This window comes from Durio zibethinus, chromosome 4 (genome assembly GCF_047325235.1).
Source record: "Durio zibethinus cultivar Kanyao isolate XHJ-2024 chromosome 4, ASM4732523v1, whole genome shotgun sequence".
Lineage (NCBI taxonomy): Eukaryota > Viridiplantae > Streptophyta > Magnoliopsida > Malvales > Malvaceae > Durio > Durio zibethinus.
Window position 1 is genome coordinate 7,007,834 of NC_143165.1, and position 23,099 is coordinate 7,030,932.

The 23,099-nt window shown below is 30.9% G+C and overlaps 1 protein-coding gene and 1 pseudogene across 4 annotated transcripts; both read left to right on the top strand.

Annotated features, from left to right (window-relative positions):
* Positions 1 to 5,355: 5,355 nt before the first annotated feature.
* LOC111288349 (uncharacterized) lies at positions 5,356 to 17,134 on the top strand. Of its 3 annotated transcripts, XM_089759326.1 has the most exons (9): positions 5,356 to 6,315; positions 6,470 to 6,613; positions 6,710 to 6,832; positions 10,611 to 10,754; positions 11,656 to 13,509; positions 13,655 to 14,014; positions 14,278 to 15,420; positions 15,514 to 15,655; positions 16,473 to 17,068. In XM_089759326.1, exons 1-6 carry the CDS (start codon positions 5,481 to 5,483, stop codon positions 14,008 to 14,010), a joined length of 3,456 nt encoding a protein of 1,151 aa, XP_089615452.1. In that variant the 5' UTR covers positions 5,356 to 5,480; the 3' UTR covers positions 14,011 to 14,014; positions 14,278 to 15,420; positions 15,514 to 15,655; positions 16,473 to 17,068. The 3 variants fall into 3 exon arrangements, with proteins under 3 accessions (XP_089615452.1, XP_089615451.1, XP_089615450.1); XM_089759325.1 differs by having other exon boundaries at positions 6,470 to 6,832; XM_089759324.1 differs by having other exon boundaries at positions 6,470 to 6,832; positions 14,278 to 15,655; positions 16,473 to 17,134.
* A 589-nt stretch (positions 17,135 to 17,723) lies between these two features.
* Positions 17,724 to 20,453, top strand: LOC111288667 (putative beta-1,3-galactosyltransferase 14; annotated as a pseudogene). The gene is made up of 5 exons (XR_016341869.1): positions 17,724 to 18,364; positions 18,513 to 18,643; positions 19,093 to 19,180; positions 19,714 to 19,856; positions 20,380 to 20,453. The product of XR_016341869.1 is annotated as a putative beta-1,3-galactosyltransferase 14 (transcript).
* Positions 20,454 to 23,099: the final 2,646 nt, after the last annotated feature.

The following is a 23,099-nucleotide window of genomic DNA, read 5'->3' on the forward strand; positions in this document are numbered from 1 at the left end:
TAAGGTTCTCCGATCCTCACCCATTACGGGCTACTAATGGAAGGGTTCAATCTGAGTGAAAGTATTTTGCTAGTAAATGCGGAGATTATCACCTTACGAGAGCATAGCTATTTTACTTCCTCCTAAAAAGAATAAAGCTCGAGTCTAGAGCTCATGCATGCGAATGAATATGCAAAATATGTGCAAAGTGATGTATTAATCAAAATAACATAAATAAATCATAAGCACAAAATCAAAATAAAGTAATAACCAACATGCAATTTATTTTATTTATTAACTTGTACATTTTTTTTATGAAAAATTAAAATAAAGAAAATTAAATTAAATATAAAATAAAACCAATTAAATCCAATCATTGTTAATAACACATAATTAAAGTTTTGGCCTGACACTCAAAGTTCCCCAATGGAGTCACCAAGTTGTCGTAACGGTTTTGGGATCATTAGATGTAAAGAATTTTAAAATTGAGAAAAATAAAAAGGGAGTCACCACCAATCTTTTTTAAGGTGTGATTGGTCACCCAAAAGTTTATCTTTTTAATAAAACTATAAAAGCAGGTTTAAAGTTTATCAAAAAGATAAATTTGGATCTATGAAAACCAGGTTGGGTTTGCGAGTTGGTTATGTGTGAGGAAGAATTAGCACCCTTACAACGCCAATAAATTGGTACCATTTAATCATGCGCTATTTTCAACATTGGATGAAATGGTTTTGATTTGATATTCAATAATATAAATTCCTTTTTATTTTATTAAATTAATTTTATCAAAATTCTTTATTTAGGAGTATCGAAGAAATCTCTAAGTTAAAGAATTATTTTAAAATTCTTCAACATCTATGCAAAACTTTAAAGATAATACTTTTGACTAATATATACCATGACATCCTTTGGAAATGAAAATAACATCCTTTGTAGAAGATAATTGTTGATGACTCTCCAATATCTAAGCAGAGTACCAAAAATTATTTTCTTGATAATATTATTTTTGTTTTATTTTAAAATTGCACACTTTTAAAAGTAAGTAAATTAAAAAAAATATTTTGTACGAAAAAGTAAATGATGGTATTATTAGGAACAAATAGAAATTAAAGACAGAGGAATGCAAACAAGTGTAAACAATAACAAATAAATGCATGTAAGCCAATAGGTGTTGTGTATGATAATGAAATGCAAATTTAAAATTGGATTCTTAAATATAATGAGACCACATTAACTCTTCAACATCTAGGCAGAGCTTAAGTGCAACTATTTATATTTAAGATCCCATTTTATTATTACACCTCTTTATTTATTGATCCCACTATTAATGCTATTTAAGGACTCGTATGAAAAACCCTAATGAAATAAAGTTTTCTAAATACCCCATCGTCTAGGTGGCATTCGGGAATGAATCATTTCATGTGAGATTTTCACGTGCATCTTTAGAGTTTTGAAATAATTTTTAACCTGGGTATGGGTCAAGGTTTTAAAGTTTGAATGATTTTTTTGGTAATGATTTGGGAATGCATACCAAATTTGAGATTTTTAGAATTTTGGATTTTAAGGTTTTGGATTTTAAGATTTGGGATTTTGGATTTCAGGGTTAGGAATTCAAGTTTCAGATTTTGGAGTTAAGGTTTTTGATTTTAGGTTTGAGATTTGGGGATTTGATTTTAGGGTTTGGATGTTTTTATGGATTAGATTTTAAGGTTTAGAGGGTTTAAGGTTTTGTTTTTAGGGTTTTGAAATTTAGGGTTTGAATTTTTGGGTTTAAAGAAAACGCAAACATCTCTAAAAATCTTTAACATCTAGGCAAATTTTCGAAGCAAGTTCGGTTTTTATAATTTTCAAAAATTAATTGAAAATTTTCTTATATTTCTTTTTTATAAAAATTTATTATTATTATTAACCCTTTTTTTTATATTTTTTATATAATTTTTTTATAATTCTTCAACATCTAGGCGAAATTATTTTTAAAAGAATATTTTGATGCCCTTCAACATCTAGGCAGGGAAAGAAGAAAAAAAATTATTACTATTATCAATCATTTTTTTTAATTTTTTAAACATTTTTAGCATTTTTATTATTATTCTCTTTTATTTATGTATTTATTTATTATTATGAAACAACAACAAAAATCTATTCTAGCAAATTTGCACATTTTAATAAGCATAAATATATATAATAAAATTTAAAATAACAAAAATAATATACAAAAAAAATTAAAAAAAAAACCTGAACTGGACTGGTCAACGGTCCGATCAATGTCGGTTTGGGCGGTTCGACCTTTGATAAATGATTTAGACCGATTCAACTGCACCGATCAGAAGCTGTTGAATTAACGGGTCAATAGGTCAGGTTGTGTGGATCCTGAGTATGATCTAGATCCACTCGCGGATCCTTCTTGGTTTAAATGGCGTTGTTTTAGGCTTTCTTAACCTTATATAAAACCCAATTTTTTTTACTTCATTAATTCTTTTATTTTCTTAAAAAAAAAAGGGCCAAATTCTTTCAACCAAAAAGAAACAGATGGTTGGCCAGTTGCTAGAAATTGGTCGTTGGTAGTCGCATCGACAGTCGTGCTTCATTGTTGGCCGCCAATCACCAGCGTAAAAAAATCTTGAAAATCATCCTAAAGCTTATTTTTCACTTTCTCTTCACAAATCTGAACCATGTTTCACACAAAATGGCCTCGAAATCACTAGATCTGAACCCAAAGCCTAAACTTTCAAATCGCCAAAACTTTTTTCTTTGTTGTTAGTTTTTTTTGAATTTGTAGTATGTTGTTCTCCTCACTTTCTTCTCGCTTTCCACTATCATTGATCAGCCAAATAAGCCACCACCGTTCTTTTGTGGTTTCTAAGCTTTCTTTTTTTTTTAAAAAAAATTGACTTTTTTTTTTTGTTTATTTTGCAGGGCTTGCCCAGCACTGATGGTTCCTTACCTATAGCGGGGCTATTTTTTTTTTTTTTGGTTTTTTTGTTTTTATTTGTGTTCTGGGTATGGGTTTTTGAGGTATACTCTAAGCAAGAGGTGCGTTTCTGAGTGGAATTGGGTTTTCTAGGTGTGGGTACTTGGTGCCTCTATGTCTGTTCGAGAGCCCTTAATGTTTAAAGGGACTAGGTGTTTGAGAAATAGGCAATGCTGATAGAGCTACAGTGCTCTAGTGAAGGGACTGGACAGGGGTGGCATGATGGCTAGGGCAGAGGAGTGGGTGGCCAGTGGTGCCATGCATGGCACTCACTGGCACCAGCCCCTACCTCTTTGTTTCTTTTTCCATTTAGATTTTTTTGTTTGTCTTTTTTTATTTTTTATTTTTTAATTAATTAATTTTTAATTTTAATTAAATCAATATTATTATCATTATTAGAATTATTATTATTAATATTAAACAAAAACTTAAAATAATAAATCCGAATAAAATTTAATGTCTAAATCCATAACTCATATCCTTGTGGCTACAATTATAGCTTAGTTTTTGGGTTAGAAAATTAGTTTTCCATTTGGCATGAAAATGACTTGACAGCCGAATTAGAAGACTTTTTTTTTTTTCCGTCTTTCAATCTCATATCATTGTGGCTACAATTCTAGCTTATTTTTTGGGTTAGAAAATTGGTTTTCCATTTGGCATGAAAATTACATTTGACAACCGAAGTAAAAGACTTTTTGTTTTTCTGTCTTTTAATTGGAAAATGAGCAAAGTATTTCTATAACTCATATCATTGTGGCTACAATTCTAGCTTATTTTTTGGGATAGAAAATTGGTTTTCCATTTGACATGAAATTGACCATTGACATTGATTGGAAAATGAGCAAAGTATTTCTAGAACTCATAGCATTGTGGCTACAATTCTAGCTTATTTTTTGGGTTAGAAAATTGGTTTTCCATTTGGCAAGAAAATGACAATTGACAACCGACCGAGTAGATTTGTTTTTTCTTTTTCTATCTTTTAATTGGAAAATGAGCAAAGTATTTCTGTAGTGCTAGTCCCTTCTCTATACTTCATCTCGAAAGTGATGAATCATCTAGAGAGTCTTGGTCTTCAATTTTGCTATGATGTAAAAGCAAGAGAGGTTTGCGAAGGTAAACATCTGCCACAAATTATTATTACAGGCTGAAATTGTACCGTTTGCATTATCATTATTGATATCATAATTACAACAACTACTACAGACATTTCACATTGATAAAGTTTAGGATAGAGAAACACACTTAAAAAAGAAGGCAGAGAAAAAAAACTATCAAATTGTGCATTTTGATCACGCAGCAATAATTAGGTAAACTTTGAGTTCGGGAATTGAATTCTACAACTGAAATGCTATTTCTTTTACTATTTTTCAAAATTTAAAACTTTACTAATAAATTAAGATAGCGGTTTAATACAGTTATTATTATTATTATTATTATTATTATTATTATTATTATTATTATTATCTATACATTCCTATCACATAGTTGCACTAGGTTCCATTCTTGGTATGCCAAAAAAAACTCAAGATTTTTTATGGTAATTCTTTTTAAAGGCAAAGAATATTATTAATGAACATGTACCCACTACGAAATCCAATTAATTCTATCAATTTAGATGTTTTTTTTTTTTTTAAATGTTAGCACTTTAAAGTTTAATAAAAATATATTTCTAAAATTTAAATATCGACAACTATGTTAGTGTTGGACTAATATTTTTGAGAAATAAAATTGAGTTTTTTTTTAATTAGTTTTTTTTAGGATATGTTACAAATGGTTGAAGGTATGGAATCACAAAATTGATTGAAACAAAAATGATATGTTATATAAATCAAGTTTTTAGGTCACACATGAAAATGAAACACTACAAAAGACTAATTAAAACTAATGATGTAATTTATTTTAATTTAATTCCGTCATTCAATCAAAATGAAAAGATAAAAGAAATTTCTCAAAAGACGAAAGAATTGGGGATGGGAGAAAGCCAGTGTAAATCCTTGACTGAAAATACATTTAATTTCCAATCAATCCCATTGATCATAAAAAAGTGAGTGAATAATCAAAGTAAATTATGAACAACAAAGACTCGTCTTAAAGAAATTTAATAAAGTAATTGTAGAAGAAAGACTTTGATCTCATCATAGAGCTATCTATGTCATATGATAACCGTTTAAGGATGCTTAGTTGGTTTTTCCTTTGATCATCTCCTTTATCATTAAAAAAAAAAAAGAATTTTGCTTCTTTTTCAAATGTCAACATTTTAAATTTAATATAAAATATATATTTAAAATTTTTTAAATATTAACGACTACACATGTGTTGCGCATTGCTTTGTGTTTTGTGATTGTTTTCACTTTTTCTGAGGAACTAGACTTATGAATTCAATTTCACACATGAATTGATTTTGAAGAACTAGACTCGCAAACCCTATTTAAGCAAGCTTTATGGGCTCTTCCTTAACCGTCCTACCTACCATTGTATCACTTTAGTTTCCTCTCTTTCGAACTCTTTTCTTAATACGCATCCCACAATCATGAACAACACCTACTTTCATTTTCTTTCATTTTTGTTTATGCAATGTTTCATGGTTAGCTTAGCTATGACTGTGAGGAATCTGACCACTGATCAATTTGCACTACTCCAGTTTAAACACCGTATCCTTGATCCTCACAATGTCTTGGCAGACGATTGGACGGCCTCTAACTCTGTTTGTACCTGGCTTGGTGTTTCTTGTGGTGTCAAACATGGAAGGGTCACATCCTTGACTCTCCCAAAGATGAATCTTACAGGAACAATCCCTCCTCATCTTGGAAATCTCTCATTTCTACTCTCTCTCGATTTGAGCAACAACAGTTTCTATGGTCATCTACCTAAAGAATTGGGGCAACTGCATCGTTTGAGGCTCATTGATTTAAGCTTCAACGGCCTTAATGGGAGGATTCCATCATGGCTTGGGAAATTACATAGAGTTGAAAAGTTGAGAATGAAAAATAATAGTCTCACAGGCACAATTCCTCAAACACTTGTTAACATGTCCAACCTAGAGATCTTGCACTTGGGGAACAATAAACTATCCGGTCAGATTCCACCTTCCATCTTCAAGATTTCCTCTTTGAAAGAGATTCATCTCCAATATAATAGTCTTTCTGGTAGTTTGCCAGATGATTTAGGTGTCTATCTTCCTAAACTCGAGATACTTGCCTTGGGTACAAATGAATTATCCGGTTATATTCCATCAAGTATAGGCACATGCAGCAAGCTTCAAATATTAGCATTGTCTATTAATCAATTCAATGGGTTCATTCCAAGAAATATTGGAAATTTAACACAACTCAAAGAAGTATATTTGGGTGTAAATAACTTAGAAGGTAAGCTTTAATTTGATTTCTTTAGTCTAAACACATTTGCATTTGTTTTTCATTTTTTCAATGCAAAATTTTTAATTTGCTAAACTAATATACTAAAATAATTTTAAAAAATAGGTAGTGAAGCTATCACTTTGATTGTTTACTTTGTTTGCAGGTGAAATTCCTGAGGAAATTAGTAATCTTCTTAGTTTAAAGATATTAAGTGCATCACATATGGGCCTTACTGGTCAGATTCCAGCTTCCATCTTCAACATTTCTTCTCTGATCATTGTTGCTCTACAAAACAATAGTTTATCAGGTAGATTGCCTGACTATATGTGTCATCATCTTCCTAAGCTTAAGTGGCTTTACTTATCTGAAAATCAATTATCTGGTAATATTCCTCCAAGTATAGGCAAATGCTACAATATGCAGATTTTGACATTATCTATAAATCAATTCACGGGGCTCATTCCAAAGAGTATTGGAAATTTAACCCTGCTCAAAAAAGTATATCTAGGTGAAAACAGATTGGAAGGTATGCTTTTGTCTTTGATATTATTTTCTATGTTAAAAGCATTCTATTTAATTTTTTTTCTTCATTTTAGTTCATAATCATTTTAGAGTTATTTGGTTCCACATAATTTTTTTTTCTTTAGAATTTTTTAGTGCCAAAGTTAACCTAATAAGACTCAGTGCTAAAATATTTTTTATTTGTATGATCGCAACCTATCATCAGCCTCTCTTCAATTTTGAGGTATAAAAATTGATTAATCTAGTCAAATATATATATATATATATATATATATATATAGTTCAAAACTAGTGCTATAAAATGTATTTTGAATTTAAACATGCTCGAAGAAGTACATATAGCTGAAAATAGTTTAGAAGGCATGCATCTGGCTTCGATTTTTTTCCAAGTCAAAAAACATTCTATTAAATGTGTTTTTCTTTTTTAGTTCACAGTTTTTGTAATTGGAGCTAGAAAATTTTTAGTGCCATTTTATTACTATATATTTTTTATTTGCATAAAATCAAGCATATATGATTACAGCCCATTTCAAAATTTGAATTAAATAATGCTTATTTTTAAAAATTTAGCACCGCATTTACTGTAAAATTTTGTGATATTTTATTAACAATTAAATACTAAATAAATGTTTTGATTATTTTAAAGTATTTTCATTAATAAAAGTTTAAAAATTAGTTAAAATAAACATGATATATGTTCAACGAAAATGATGGAATTTTTCTTAAATAAGAATGATTGAAAATCTCGTTGACCTTGCTATCTTTGGCTTAAAGATCCGAAGACGGCCTTGAATAACTTCTCTTTTAGAGCCCTATCACCTATGCCCATCAGCTAGGCAATAAACCCACCTAAAAATGCCACAAGTAACCAACCACCCCAGTAACAAATTCCTCACAACAACTCAATAAATTAAACCACCAGTCAACGAATAAAGCAAAAAGATTTAGATAGAGTAGTATCGCGACCAAGACCTCCTCTCCTAATGCTGATAAACCAACCTACTTGCCCGCCCTCCAGATGTCCTCCGTTTCCTTTAGTAAATTAGTTTCCTCATCCCCTGTACAGATCTTTCTTGCCTTACAGCTCGTATATCTTTCTAATTACCACTTGCTCGTCTCCTCTCGCCGCGATACCCAGTTGTTTGGCCACCTCCCAAGTAGCTTCCGCTTCCCTCCACTCTTCTGCCTCTTCCCAAACTCTTGATAACACTCTATTTCGACTCCGAAAATCACCGTCTGAGATGGAACCGTTTGCAATCTTATCAGATTCTTCGGTTACTGCAGAGATTTGTGCCTCCCTTCTATTCTTTTTAACTAAGAAATAGTGAATATGGGAAAAAAAATAGTTACTGTAAAGTTAATAATTCATGTATTTATATCATTTAAAATATTAATAATTTATATATTTATATTATGTTTTATATAAAATTCTGTATCATAATTCGTGTCTAAACGAAAATATCAAATATATTTTTTTTTTGTTAAATGCATTTATGGTTTTTGTTAAAATTTTAGACTGTATGATTTTTGTATCTTTTATTTTTATCATGTCATTGTATTATGTTTTAAATTATTAAGTCTAATTTATTGTTTTAGTAAGTACCAAGATATATGAAGTGAATCTTGAAGTAAAATGCAGGCTCTCATTTGTTTTTTTTTTTTTTTTTTTAATATAGGACATTGCAATATGAGAATAAGAAAAAATGTTGTAGGTGTTGGGGTTCAAATCTCAAACCTATTGAATGTTTGGTTTTAAAAATATTATATGATTTAACTAAACTAAATTTTAAATTCACTTTTTCTTAATGAATTAGCATTTAGGATTATCAATTATGCATATTGTTTTTATGAGTTGATAATATAATTAAAGGAATTAAGCTATAATTAACCCATAAAGAGTTAGTTTAATTGGTAAAGAAAGGAGTTTCAATTTTACACTATCCTAAGTTCAATTCTTGTGGGGAACATTTCAAAAATAAAGTCTTGAATGCAACAAATCAATAAGAAAAATGCACCATTAAGATGTTTGAAAAAGAGTTAAATATAAACAAAATTTGAAAAGATCTCATACCGTATTTATATAAAAAAAAACTATGATTAAAATATGAAATTAATCTTTTATATATGACAAAAATATGTGTCATAATGTACAAGACCATAAACTTGATCGCTAAATATAAATATAAAAGTTGTCACTAATTTTTTTATTTAGATGTAATTGGTCACCTAATTAATCTTATTCCTTTTAAAGAAATATATTAAGTTTAATTCAAGTTTTTAAAAGAGTAGATTTTAGTCTATGAAACCAAAATAGGTTCGAGAGTATGGTTATGTACAAGAAAAATGATAAATCCTTACAACATTTATCCAAAAAATAATATCAGTTGATTTCATGTTATTCATTAAGCTTTAAAATTATTTTTCAAAAAAGATCCTCAAATTGAAAATTATAATTTTTAGAAAATTTCCTTACTCCAGTTGTTTAGTAACAATTTAGAAATATTTTCTAACATCAGGAGTATTTAAGGAGATTATTATCACTCTTGAAGAGGCTTCATTATTGGATTTTATTCTCAAAAATTTATTTTTTCAATCCATAAAATCCTTCAAATATATTGATAGGATTTTATTTCCCAAATGAGATTCTCCAATAGTTTGGTAAAGTTTAATTTCAATTGTTTCTATAAATTCATTAAATCCTCAAATAGTTTTGTAGAATTTTTTGTCTCAAATAAGATCATTTAATAATTTGGTAAGATTTTTTAAATGTATTTTAAAAATTTTCTTTAAATCTATAAAAATTCTCTAATAGTTTGATAAAAATTTATTTCTCAAAATAAAATTATCCAATAGTTTAATAAGAATTTTTTAATTTATTTTGAAATTTTTCTTTAAATTCAGGAAAACCTTGCAATAGTTTGATATGTTATCATAAATTTAATTTTGAAAAATTATTTTTTAAAATTCATAAAATCATCTAATAATTAAGTAAGATTTCATTTTTTAATAAGATCCTTTATTGTGGTAAGATTTCCTTAAATTTATTTTAAAATTTTTTAATCAATAAAAATCCTTCAATAGTTTAATAGATTATTATAAATTTAATTTTTTAATCCTTAAAAAATAATTTTTTATTTTAAACAAATAAAATAAATAAATAAACAAAAAATTACCAAAACTGGTTTTGATTGAATGGCTCACAAAATGGCTTGGCTCAGCTCCACGCATAAGTTCAAGCTCAACGGCTTGGGTAAGAGAAATAGTAATTTTACAGGCACGATTCCTCCAAAACTTATTAACATGTCCGACGTAGCGATCTTGGACTTAAGATACAATCAACTATCGGGTCAGATTCCATCTTTCTTCTTCAAGATTTTCCCTTTGAAAGAGATTTATCTCCAACATAGTAGTTTTTCTGGCAGTTTGCCAGATGATTTGTGTTTTACTTGAAGTGTTTTACTTGTTCATAAATGAATTATCTAGTTATATTCCATCAAGTATAGGCAAATGCAGTAAGCTTAAAAATATTAACATTGTCTAGAAATCAATTGAATGGGTTCATTCCAAGAAATACTGGAAATTTAACACAATTCAAAGAAGTATATTTGAGTGTAAATAACTTAGAAGGTGAGCTTTAATTTGATTTCTTTAGTCTAAATGCATTTTCATATCTTTTTTTCATTTTTTCAATGCAAAATATTCAATTTCTAAACCAATATACTGACATAATTAAACAAAATAGGTAGTCAAGCTAACACTTTGATTGTTTACCTTATTTGCAGGTGAAATTCCTGAGGAAATTGGTAATCTTTTTACCTTAGAGATATTAAGTGCAGGAGATATGGGCCTTACTGGTCAGATTTCAGTTTCCATCTTCAACATTTCTTCTCTGACCACTGTTGCTCTACAAAACAATAGTTTGTCAGGTAAGTGGCCTGATGATATGTGTCATCATCTTCCTAAGCTTAATCACCTATTTGTTTCCAATTAAAACTTGTCTTTCATTTTTCTTGGGTTTTCATTATGATTTTTTTCAAAAATAACAAAACAAAAGATACAAAAATGAAAACAATATATAAAGAAAATATAAAAAAATAAAGATAGATAAATAAAATAAAATGTAAATATAAAAGGACAAAGACGGATAAATAAAAATAAAGTGTAAAGATAAAATAAAAATAAAGATAAATAAAAAAATGTAAAAATAAAAAAAAAGTTAAAGAAAGGAAAATTGGAATTTTTTATTCTTTTTGTATTTTTAATTTTTTTAATTTTTGAAATAAAATAAGATAAAATAAAGAAATCAAAAAATGAATCTAATCTAAACCAATACCAATTGGTAAATTAAAACCCAAAGCAATCGTTACCCAAGGTCAAAATGTTGTAAATGGGCTACTTTGAAATTTAATTACAAATCTATTGGACCTAAATAAACTTCAAAATTTGAAAGATCTCGAACATTTAATCTCTTTTCATTTATTTTTATAATTTAAATTCTTGTATTCTTATATGAAATATAAATTTCAACCTCTTCGTTTATGCCATTCAATTGGTGATGTATGTTTATTAGCTTGATGGTAGTAATACATTCCACTTCTAAAACAAGGATAATTTTTTTCCTTTAATTTAAAAAATAAAATTTGTTGGATTGGTGGTTGATTTGTTTGTACAAATATTTCTACAAAAATAAACATAAATTGTAAACATATACATTATCTTTCTTTCAACTTCTAATTTTTTTCAATTTAGGTTTTATCTTGTCAAATTTACTCTCTTTGACAAAATTGTGGTAAGCACAAAATACTAAAAGATTCAGTTTTTTAACAGGTAACTTACCACCCATGAACAGTTTTCAAAAACTTGAAACACTCATTCTGGATGGAAATAATCTGAGTGGAAACATTCTCAATTCCATCTCCAATGCTTCCATGCTCAAGATCCTTGCATTACAAGAGAACTCCTTCTCTGGCCTTATTCCAAGTACCCTTGGCAACTTAAGACGCCTTGAATGGTTCCAAATTGGGAGCAATCATTTTACCACAGAACCTGCTACTCACAAGTGGAGCTTTCTCTCATCTTTGGCAAATTGCAAGAATTTGACATTTATAGATGTTTCAGAAAATCCATTGAATGGCATTCTTCCAACTTACATTGGCAATCTTTCAACAAGTCTTCAACAACTTTTAGCTTTTGATTGTGAGCTTCAAGGTAATATTCCATTGGAAGTCGCTAACTTAAGCAACATGTTTCTCTTAGACCTTAGCAATAATAAAATAAGTGGATCTATTCCAGCGATAATAGGAGGACTACGAAATATCCAAAGTTTGACTCTTCAGACTAATGAGTTACAAGGGCCCATCCCTGAAAAAATCTGTGGTTTGGAGAGATTATATACATTGAACTTATCATTTAATAAGCTCAATGGACCTCTGCCTACTTGTTTGAGTAATTTGACTTCTTTAAGAAATCTTTACTTGCGATCCAACAAATTGAGTTATGCAATACCCCCAACCTTGTGGAGCCTTAAAGATATCTTAGAAATAGATTTGTCCTCAAACTACTTTAGCGGCTCACATCCACTTGATATCGGACATTTAAGGGCACTAATGTATTTGAATTTGTCAAAGAATCTACTAATGAGTGATATGGCGTCTACAATTGAGGGCCCTGAAACATTGGTTTCTTTAGATTTATCTAATAACAAGTTTCTTGGTCATATTCCTGAATCATTTGGTGGCTTGATTAGTTTGGAATTCTTGGATTTATGCAATAACAATCTCTCTGGAGTTATTCCCAAATCATTGGAAAAGCTTTCGAATCTAAAATATTTTAATGTTTCCTACAATAGATTGGAAGGAGAAATCCCCACTGGACGATGTTTTCAAAACTTTTCCTATAGATCATTCATGAAAAATTATGCACTTTGTGGTCCATCTAGATTGCTAGTCCCACCTTGCAAGAGTAGCATCCACAGAAATTCCAAGTTGACCATATTGCGTGTTTTAAGGTATGGTTTGCCAACAATTGCTACTATTGTAGTAATAATAGTTTTTACTATTATATACAGAAAACGCCAAAGGTGGAGTATAACTCTACCGGTTAAGGAAGATTTGTTATTTTTGAAAACATGGAGAAGAATTTCATATGCTGAACTTTCACAAGCAACTGATGGATTTGGAGAATGCAACTTTCTTGGTTCAGGGAGTTTTGGATCTGTATATAAAGGGAGGCTTTCAGATGGGATGAATGTTGCAATAAAAGTTTTCAATTTGCAGATAGAAGGAGCATTTAGGAGTTTCGACACTGAATGTGAAGCTATGCGTAATATAGTCCATCGCAATCTTGTCAAGGTCATTACTTGTTGCTCCAATGTGGACTTCAAAGCCTTGGTGCTTGATTTCATGCCTAATGGAAGTCTTGAAAAATGGTTACATTCTGAACACTATTTTCTTGATATCTTACAAAGGATCAATATAATGATAGATGTTGCATCAGCTCTAGAATACCTCCATGCTGGACAACCAACTCCTATAATCCATTGTGACCTAAAGCCAAGTAATATTCTACTAGATGAAGACATGGTTGCGCATTTGGGAGATTTTGGCATTGCCAAACTATTAGACGAAGATGATTTCATGAGACAAACCATGACACTTGCAACTGTTGGATATATGGCACCAGGTGATCTTTTGAATACTTATGGTTATTTTCTCTCTTTTTTTTCTTTACAATTTTTTCATATTCAGGATTTTACATGATATAGGTAGACAATCTTTTTAGAATTAATTAATGATCAATAATACTTTTGATTATGCTTGAAATGCAGAATTTGGATCAGCAGGAATTGTTTCCATAAAATGTGACATCTATAGTTACGGGATTCTCTTAATAGAAACTTTCACAAAAAAGAAGCCAACGGATGAAATTTTTTGTGAAACAATGACTATGAGGCATTGGATGCAAAGATCCTTATCTAAAGGAATGATTGATATTGCAGATGCCAATTTATTAAGTAGAGAGGACGAATATTTCATTATTAAAGCAAATTGCATATCATCTATCATGGAGTTAGCTTTGAAATGCTCAGCTGAGTTACCTGAGGATAGAAACAATATGGCGGATGTTGTGGCTATGCTCAAGAAAATCAAACATAAGTTTCTAATCAGCATTGAGCAAGTTTAATATGGTATGAAATGTGTTAGCTTGTCATTATTAATTCACTCTTCATTTTCTATTCAGTTCAGCGATAATTTGGAATGGTTTGTTATTAGATTTAGACAAATTTTATCTCTTCAATCCTGTGCTATAAACCCAAGTACATAATTACAAGACCCTATACCCATCTCTTCAATCTTGTGCTATAAAATTCTTATATAAAACGGTTAGAATAAATAGAAAATGCATGCAAGAAACTAATTTTCCCTCTTTGCTCTCTCAATTGCTCTCAAGCATTGGGTTCTCGCAGCTGCATTCACTGTTCTCTGCAATTCAAAGTTTCATTGCAAAACAAAACCAAGATTCAGAAGCAAAAACCAAGCAGCGGACTATGCAGTCAATTCCAGTTTATTTCAGCATTGAGAGATTTAGCTGCTTTATTATTTGTCAGATTGGTGATGTCTGTTTACTTGGCTGTGTCTCTTATGTTGTAGGTTGTTTTTATCTTTTACTAATAATTAGCGGTACTTCTGCTTGTAGAAAGATTTTCCCGTTCTTCTCTCTAGTTAAGTAAAATATTTACCTATCAAAATAAGTTTTAAGGTACATATTTCAATATCATATGTCTGAAAATGTAGTTGTATACTATTTTTGCCAATTAAAATTTCTGAATCATTCAGCTTTAGAAAATGAATTAAAGCAATTGCAGCGCCAAGCTAAGAACAAGGTATGGATCTTTACTCAATTTGATTATTGAGATTTAGTAAATAATTAATTTGCTTACACTATAAATGTTGGAGTTTCTAACATTTGTTTTGATTCTCGGAATTAATGGTCCAATTGTTGTTGCCTTTGATATCTTGAGGCTAAATTCTCAGGCCAACCACTCCCTTATGGATAAGTAAGATTACTGTCATCAGTAGGTTGTAAAGGATTAGTGGCCGGATAGGTTAACCAGCTGACCAGTATATACAAAATTGATTTCTTGCAAGATGTAAAAGACATGTTTGCAACCGTTACGAATAAATTTAGACAACACCTAAAATTTGCCAGATTGTATTTGCCTCGTACTTATCAATGATCTAAGGAAATGTTCAGCTCTTATTTTTAATTTTTGATTTGTCAATTCTTCATCCGGGATTCATTGAAGATTCTTGGTGGGAGGCTCAATTTATGTGTTTGTTCGTTCCCCTTTCCCTCTGTTTTGGGTAAAGTTGACTAATCTGCTTTTTATGTTCTTCAAACAAGATTTTATATAATTTCGTACCCCATTAAGTTGAATGGAATGTTTTCCTTATCATTTGTATTATGATTCATAACATATGGTTTAATTATTCTCATCTTTGTGGTTAATATTATTATATCATTTAATTGTCTAGATCAACTAGAATCGGTCAATCTGCAAACTGCAAAGACAAATTTGGCATCGGAAATATGGTGAATACTACATCAGAAGCTACAAGTTCCTATTTATCCTCACAAATGAGACTGTATGACCAAATTATACATGCTGATCCAATGAACTTTCAGTTGTATGCACCAGTTGAGTTAAGGGGAGCTATCAGAAGCTTAACATCAACAAACAGCAAGAGGTTGTAGAGATAAACCGAATGAGGCTCCGAAAAGAGAAAACAAAAGACATAGTGATGTGAAGCATCGGCTAAACCAAGGGGTAATGAAATAGAAATGTCTTTCTCTCAATTATTTTTACTCGTTTTTCCTAGAAAAGTTTTTATATGAGGTTAATGCTATCTCCAAATGAAAATATGGGAGAACTTAAATGGCTATGACAAATCAAGGCTCTATTATCGTGATCATGACGCTAATACTGCATATTTCAAGAGGCATTTTGTAAGCCTCTCAATGAAGAAGATCATTGTCACAAACTTTGACGATGTCAATGACAAATTGAGGCTCTATTATTTATATGCCATACTTATCCTTATGTTTTTTTGCCGGCTTTCTAGCTTTAAATCCGATATATGCCATCACCACTTGAAGCACAAGATTTGTAGTATGGAAAACAACTTTTATGGATTCTGTCATTTCCTTTTGCTTGATGTGGTTAATGAGAAAGAAGATAGTAAATAGCAGGGAAAGTTAAAAGGGACTTGTCACAAAGTCATCAAATTCACAGATGGAGAGGCAGATTCTGACAGATAGCATTATCGATTGTAATAGGAAGATTTGATTCTTTAGAAGATAGGGATGCTGCTGAATGTTCTTAATTCTTAGCAACATGTGAATCTGATAACATGTGACATTTAGTTGTTAAGTTTTATGCTCTCTACTATTTTTTTCCTCATTAACAGTTCATTTCGACTAATATAATGGCTGCAAAAGGCTTTTGTTTCCTAGCTTTTTTCACCACAAGAAAGTGACTAAAACAATTATCAGAAATTTATACCATACATCCTTAGAAACAAAATAGGGAAAAAAACATATGTGTGGTATATGTATGTCTCTAAGTCTCTTTGGTGGCATTGCAGGTACATAAAAACTTCAAGGGACTTTTTAATGATGTACAACAGTTGGGAGACAGTTTCCCAGTGTCTTTTATTCCGACTGTTGAGAGAATCAATGATGTATTTGGTGGTGTTTCTGCAACTAGTCTAATAAATCCCTGTGCTGCTGTGACCTACAATCAAAGAGATGGATGATCTACAACTTGAGCAAGTTACTGAAAAGAAAATATTTAGGTGGTGGGACACAATAAAGGATGCACTACGCATTAATTTCAATGTGAGATTTGCGATGGAACATTTGCAGAAAATTGCCCGAGCTTACTTTGGTTAGATAGGACACATACTGCTCCAGATCATAGATGCAAGGATCTTACAATTAGAGGTTGAGGTGGATGACTGGAAGAGGAACCGTGCTGAGAGATATGAAGGATTTAATTTTGTGAATAGCTGTTGCTGAGGAGTTCAATTGACTGCCTGTCAGCACAGGTCTATTTCCTTAGTCCTCCTCACTGTATACAAGATACAGAGGAAATAAACAAACCGTAATTACAAAGTAATGTATGCACTTCTCATTACAAAAATCATTCAGTTATGGAATAATCGAAAACAATTATCTGTAGAAAACCATTCCTAAAAGTATAGAATCCCAACAGTTAGATGATATAAGTTACAATCATCATCCTGGCAAATGGAGTAACTGATAGACTTATGGTGTAATTTGCATTTTTCTTGTGATTGCAAACTGATGAATATTTGCAAAATTTAAGAAAAATCAGAAGAGAAAGAAACCTGAGTAGAGGTTTGGTAATTTTGGTTTTAAATAAAAGCAGCAATCTTCAGAATCCAATTGAGAGTATTGTCTGGACTGAAAGCTACATATTTCGAAAAGAAAACCATTACAAGAACTGTTTTAGGCTTGATTTCACTAATATAAAAATGCTCAGTCTGAGATCTTTGTGTATTCTTGATTGGTGTGGATTAATTCTGTCTTAGAATCATTGCTCCAAAGAAGTTAGGACCGAGTTTGAAGACAGGCTTAGAATCGGGACAACTTCTCAAGAATGCCCTGCCGCAGAAATTAAATCTAATCCAAGTTGTTCTCTCTTAAACTAGGCTTGAATGTCATTGGCAAAGCAGCAGCAAAGAAGTAATATTTTAAAGAGAATAAAATACTCTAGAACGCAAGGTAAACAAAGAAAGAAACAAAGGCAAAAACTCTTGATGAATTAAATACTCTTAGGAATCCAAGGCCAGGAAAGAAATAAACTTTAAATCTACGATTTTATCAATTGTGTGTATCTGTGGTTAAAATAATTAGTAGAAAATCACTTATGTATTGAGACGACGTAAATCAATCTACGATTGAAATTTTAATTTAATTAATCTGATATTAGAAGCTTGCCATAGTTCATCATTTTTTTTTTTGTCTTATGATGTATTTGCCTTAATAAATTATGCAAAGACTTGTATGTAATCTTTCCGCTGAAAGGGCTACTAGTCTTTTTCTCAGGTATATAACTAAAGCTTGTGCCCACGGCGGGCAACACAATTACAGTTATGCCATCACCTCCCAAATTCTTCCATGCGCGCACTTTGCCGTCACCCACTCACCCTACCAGATCAACGATCCTGATCTTCTTCGCCCTCTTCACCTTCACCATCGTCTCTTTCCTCTTTGCCACTCTCCTCCGGTGGGTCAGGTTACCGTTTCGGAGCTCCGGCCCGAGGTCCATCTGGGTTTTTTGGGACAGAACCGGGGATGGGAATAAAAGTGGAGCTGGTGGAGATGATGATTATGGGATGAAGAGGCATAAAGCTATGGGCTTTGTTGGGATCCAAACTGGGTTCGATTCGACCGATCGAAAACAGTCCTTGAGGAAGACTTGAATGCCTTCGGATCGTCAAGAGCTTCAATGGTATATAAAATTTTAGAACAATTAAGCTCTGTTTAGAAGTTACTCTTATTCACCAGACTCAAAGCAAAGTAACATTTTTTAAGAATTGAAAAAAAAAAAAATAGAAGCAACAATTTTAATTTTTAATTTTTTTCATTTTGTTTTTCAGGTTGGAAGAGGCAACATGATTAGCTTTTAGGTTTATAATTGGTACAACAAATGATAATTCAAAGATGGCAGAGGTGAAAAAAGAAGTTGCAGAATATGATGATTTCATTCTGTTAGATATAGAGGAGTTCAGTAAGTTCCCATACAAAATGTTACTTCATTTTGAATATTTTAGTTATCGATTCATCATGTTATTCAATTGAAAGAAGATCCCTTTAGAATTTCTGCTTCTGGTTAGCGTTCTTTAAAGCTGCATATGCGCTCTTTGATTCTGAGTTGTTATATTTACTATCTATGGTTTAGATATGTATATTCAACTGCTTTTTTGGCTTCATGTTTTGGGTCACAAGTACATGCATCTTAATTGCACCATGCATCATGTTCTGCCTATGTACTCTCCTTTATTGGTAATTATATGTCTAGTATAGAATATCATAGCTTTCTATTTTGAATTATGTTCGACAAAATTCAATGTTAGAGCATATGAGGCCAAAAAGGTAGGCATTTGGATATTGATATACTAGTGAGTGATCAGATATGACTAAATTGATGAAGGTATGAGCCACTATCCTATCTACTAGGCAAGGAGTACTTTCTTCATGCTTATTGTCCTATATATATTCTTTCAACTGATGTTGTTGCAAGTTTGGTTGCTATCAGAAACAACAAGTACGCTTAACGATTTTATATCTAATCCTGTAATTATCTGCTAAACCATTTCTCTCTATTCCTCTTGTTTCTTTTCCCTTGGCTATATTTTGGATCACAGTTTTTCACTTGCTGACTTTGTAGGTTTTCTTTCCCAAATTTGCCCAATTTCATCTCTCTTTTTGAACTCAACATGCTTAGCTTTAAATGTTACTCAAATGTTTGAACTCTTTGGGTCATGGCCAACCTTGTTCTCTCAAGACAATATAATATAACTGAAAAATTATTATGTTGATCAACCTCTTTATCTTTTCCTCCTCCTTTGTTGTGATTGAGAAGGTTAAGGGGTTGGTTTTAATCGAAATTGTAGATATTCATAAAGAAAAGTGAGATAATATTAGGAAAGCTTAATCCAATATATATTATGCAACATGTTCTATTTCTTTGACAGCCCATTTCATAACATTAGATGAATATTACTAAAGATGCTTCATCCACTACTTTTTTAGATCTCTGATTTGTTATGATGTTTTTCCATTTTGTATGAATTGCAGTTTTCAGATGTTGCATAATGAAGATGCTACAATTGGTGCATGGATGCTTGCAATGAATGTCAACCATGAGGATAATCAAGCACCGTGTGAACCAGAGTTTACACTGACATCTGTTGCTGTATGGGATATACCCAATTGTTCAGGTTTGTGTCCATTTAAAGCTTACAAATTGACGCACCAATAATCATTCTAAGCCTGCCTACATCATTTATTTCTATGGACTTTGGAACAAAAAAAAAAGGGTAGGTGCATAAGTTCTCTTAAAAAAATAAAGTTTGTGTACATGATCCCTGAAGATTTGCATGGTGAAATATCAATGGCTTATATTTCCCACAATTTCTTAATATGTTTTCCATCAGTCATAATGCGGGAGCATATGGTTGGATCCATGCATGTACATGATTGTATGAGATATTGACCCAATAGAAAGTTCCTCAAAATCCACATAAATCTGGTACTAGCTTAGGTCATCTCCCCTAAAACATCACATTTAATATGACAGTTACGAATAGCACTTGAGAGATACTAAAGCAGTGTCAAACTGCACTTTGACTATTTACTTGATTTAATGTCAATGGAAAATTTGAAACCTTTAGGTTGCGACTATGGCTTCGAAATCAATAGATATATGTTGTATTCTAACATCACCCTTGTTATGCAATCCAGAGACAAAGCTATTGGAACTTCATCAGAAAGACACTTGCTCGAACAATCCAACTTTGTCATCAGATGAGGATTAGCTAAATTGGCCTAAACACAGATTTTTTAGAACATGAAAAGGTGTTTCGGAGAATTGTTTGTTCTGTTAGGTTGATTTCACTGCCATTGGACACATCTAAACATTCCTCCTCCAATCATAACATGCCATTTTTTCTTCCACAATTTTTTGTAACATATGTGAGTTGCCAAGAGATTTTTTGCATTGCCACTCTTTTTACCATTGTTAAAGATCAAAGCGAAAACTCACTTTACTTGGTTCCATCGCCTAGTGTAAAATGTAGTCTGCTACAAATTGTGATCTTGGAATTACCCTTGACATTAAATATTGGTGCTCAAATTTGCTATTGGTATGTGTGTTTACCATTGTAAATGGGAAATCCAATTATCATCCAAAGATGATAATATATTTCTTGTTCCAAGGTGATAATTCACAAGACACAATAAAAAACAGTGTTTGGGTTTAACACGTTTAAAATTATATGAATTATGATCAAATATTTTAAATAAAGAAATATTAATGGTGATGATAAGCGTATATTGAAAAGTATTAATAAAGATATTAGGTGATAATAAGTGTGTGTTGAAAAGTATTAATAAAGAGATTAGTGGAAGAGATTCAAAACAAAAAAGAGATAGTAAAAGCAACAATGAATCATGAAAAAAAAATTGAATGAAAATATAGAAGAAAATATGATTCATAGGCATAAACTTAAGTGATACAAATAAAAGTTATATTAAAAGTACATGAAATTTATCAAAATTAAATACAAATACTAGTAACCTAAAAACGAAAAAGACCATGCTACCATAACGACAACCTAGAAAAGAAAAAGGGTCACACTATCAGTATGGCGACGTCAACAAACAACGACGAACAGCAACAAAAAACAACAATAGCATATCCCAATTACCTTATCCATAAAATGACTAGAACTCCTTAGATCAAATGATCGCACCAAAAAGTACAAACTTCTTTTTTGTGCTGCAATATTATATCTTGGATCATCATTGGCAACATTTTCTGCAACTCAAAAAATAATTTTATCACCAGGAATGAGACCTTTAGCAAGGACATAAGTATGCCAATTCTCTTAGAAAACAAGTTTAGAATTGCGTCCTCTTCTAATATAATACTCGAATCTCTCCCAAACGTTGCCAGATACATCATGGACAGGAAAGTATATCGTCCACCCCCCTTCGTGTTGTGGCAGTTACCCAATGAAGTTAGTAGGAATTGCCATTTGCTTCTTAACATCAACCTTGGTTAGGTTTTTCTCAAAGGATGGCATAGCTGAAAAATTAGGATCAGTAGCTAGAATGAACTTAATTAGCTGAATACAAAAGATACTAATTCCTCACTCTATTTATAATATCAAAATCATTATATGATCATGAGAATTGTATCTATGATTATACTTTTAGATAGTCGAATACAGTTATTTTCATTGTACAATAGCACAAAGCAAAGCAGTCTTCAAATAAAAACAAAATCTGAATCTAATAAACAGAATTCAGCTTTTCACATTGTTGAACAAATGAAAAAAATTGTTCAAAAGAAATAGCTTCCAAAGATGATTGTACATGTCATGAATCCCACTTCTAGAATAAGACCAATAAAACTTTCGGCCATTGCATTAAAATAAAATTAAAAGATTTGATCCCAAATGACATATCGGAGAGACATAGAGATAGAACTCCACATTTTGATCCCACATGTGACCTTGGACAAATGTTGAGCTATATATGCATGTTATAAATTTCACATGCTTCATCCAAAATTCAAAACATAAAATTTCCGGACTCTCAAATTTTAGTCATTAGAATGTTTCTTTAGGACAAGATTATATCTTTTGCTTTTTTAATTTCGAACACCCAAGACTTGTTTAGGTGATTAGGTCCCACTAGCAGTCACGCTCCAACTAGCTAAAATATGTTGTTTGCTAGCAACCAGCAAGAAAAAGGCCGCAAAAGAACAATGAAAAAGGTAAAACCTATCATTAGAAAATCTTAACTATTGAACTTGGACTAAGTCTAAATCTCTCATCCACCACTCTTAGAAAGTGAATTTCTACAAGTGTTTACAAATTTTTTTTTCTCTTTATCTTAAACTTTGACTTCTTAATACTAAAAAAATTAACAATTTATTGACAAGAACTAATTTTATGGGCCTTTTAGGGTAACATTAATAAAAGATATGAACACATGAAATTTATTATAACCAAATACAATTGTAATCTATATTAAAAAAGTTTAAATATTTTTTTTATCATGTGGGCATGATCAAATAATCAAGCAATTAACACGAATATATCACTCGTCAAGCAACGATGACGTGAATTGAAAATATATTATCTTTTAATGGTTAAATATAAATATTAGTGATAAAAACACTATATTTTAAAATTAAAATCAAAGTAAAAAATTTTAAAAATATTAGATGATCAAAAAGATAATTTATTTTATAAATATTAGCTTTGACATAAGTGTCGAAAATGTCCAGTGAATAATTTTCTCGCAAACCCTTTTTATATTGGTTTTTTATGAAAATAATATAAGAAGGCCTTGAAAAAAACTTACATGTATAGTACACTTCAAAGTTAGGCTTAGTTGCCAACAATCATGTAATTTGTTGATTAAGCCTCAAAGTTTTAGTTTCAATTACTGAT

What these genes read in the sequence shown, in the direction of transcription:
- LOC111288349 (XM_089759324.1), top strand. Translation starts at nt 5,481, where the DNA reads ATGAACAACACCTACTTTCATTTTCTTTCATTTTTGTTTATGCAATGT. An exon ending in AGGTGAAAACAGATTGGAAG is followed by an intron (nt 6,833 to 10,610) that starts GTATGCTTTTGT and finishes CCTTATTTGCAG; the next exon opens with GTGAAATTCCTGAGGAAATT. An exon ending in TGTTGGATATATGGCACCAG is followed by an intron (nt 13,510 to 13,654) that starts GTGATCTTTTGA and finishes CTTGAAATGCAG; the next exon opens with AATTTGGATCAGCAGGAATT.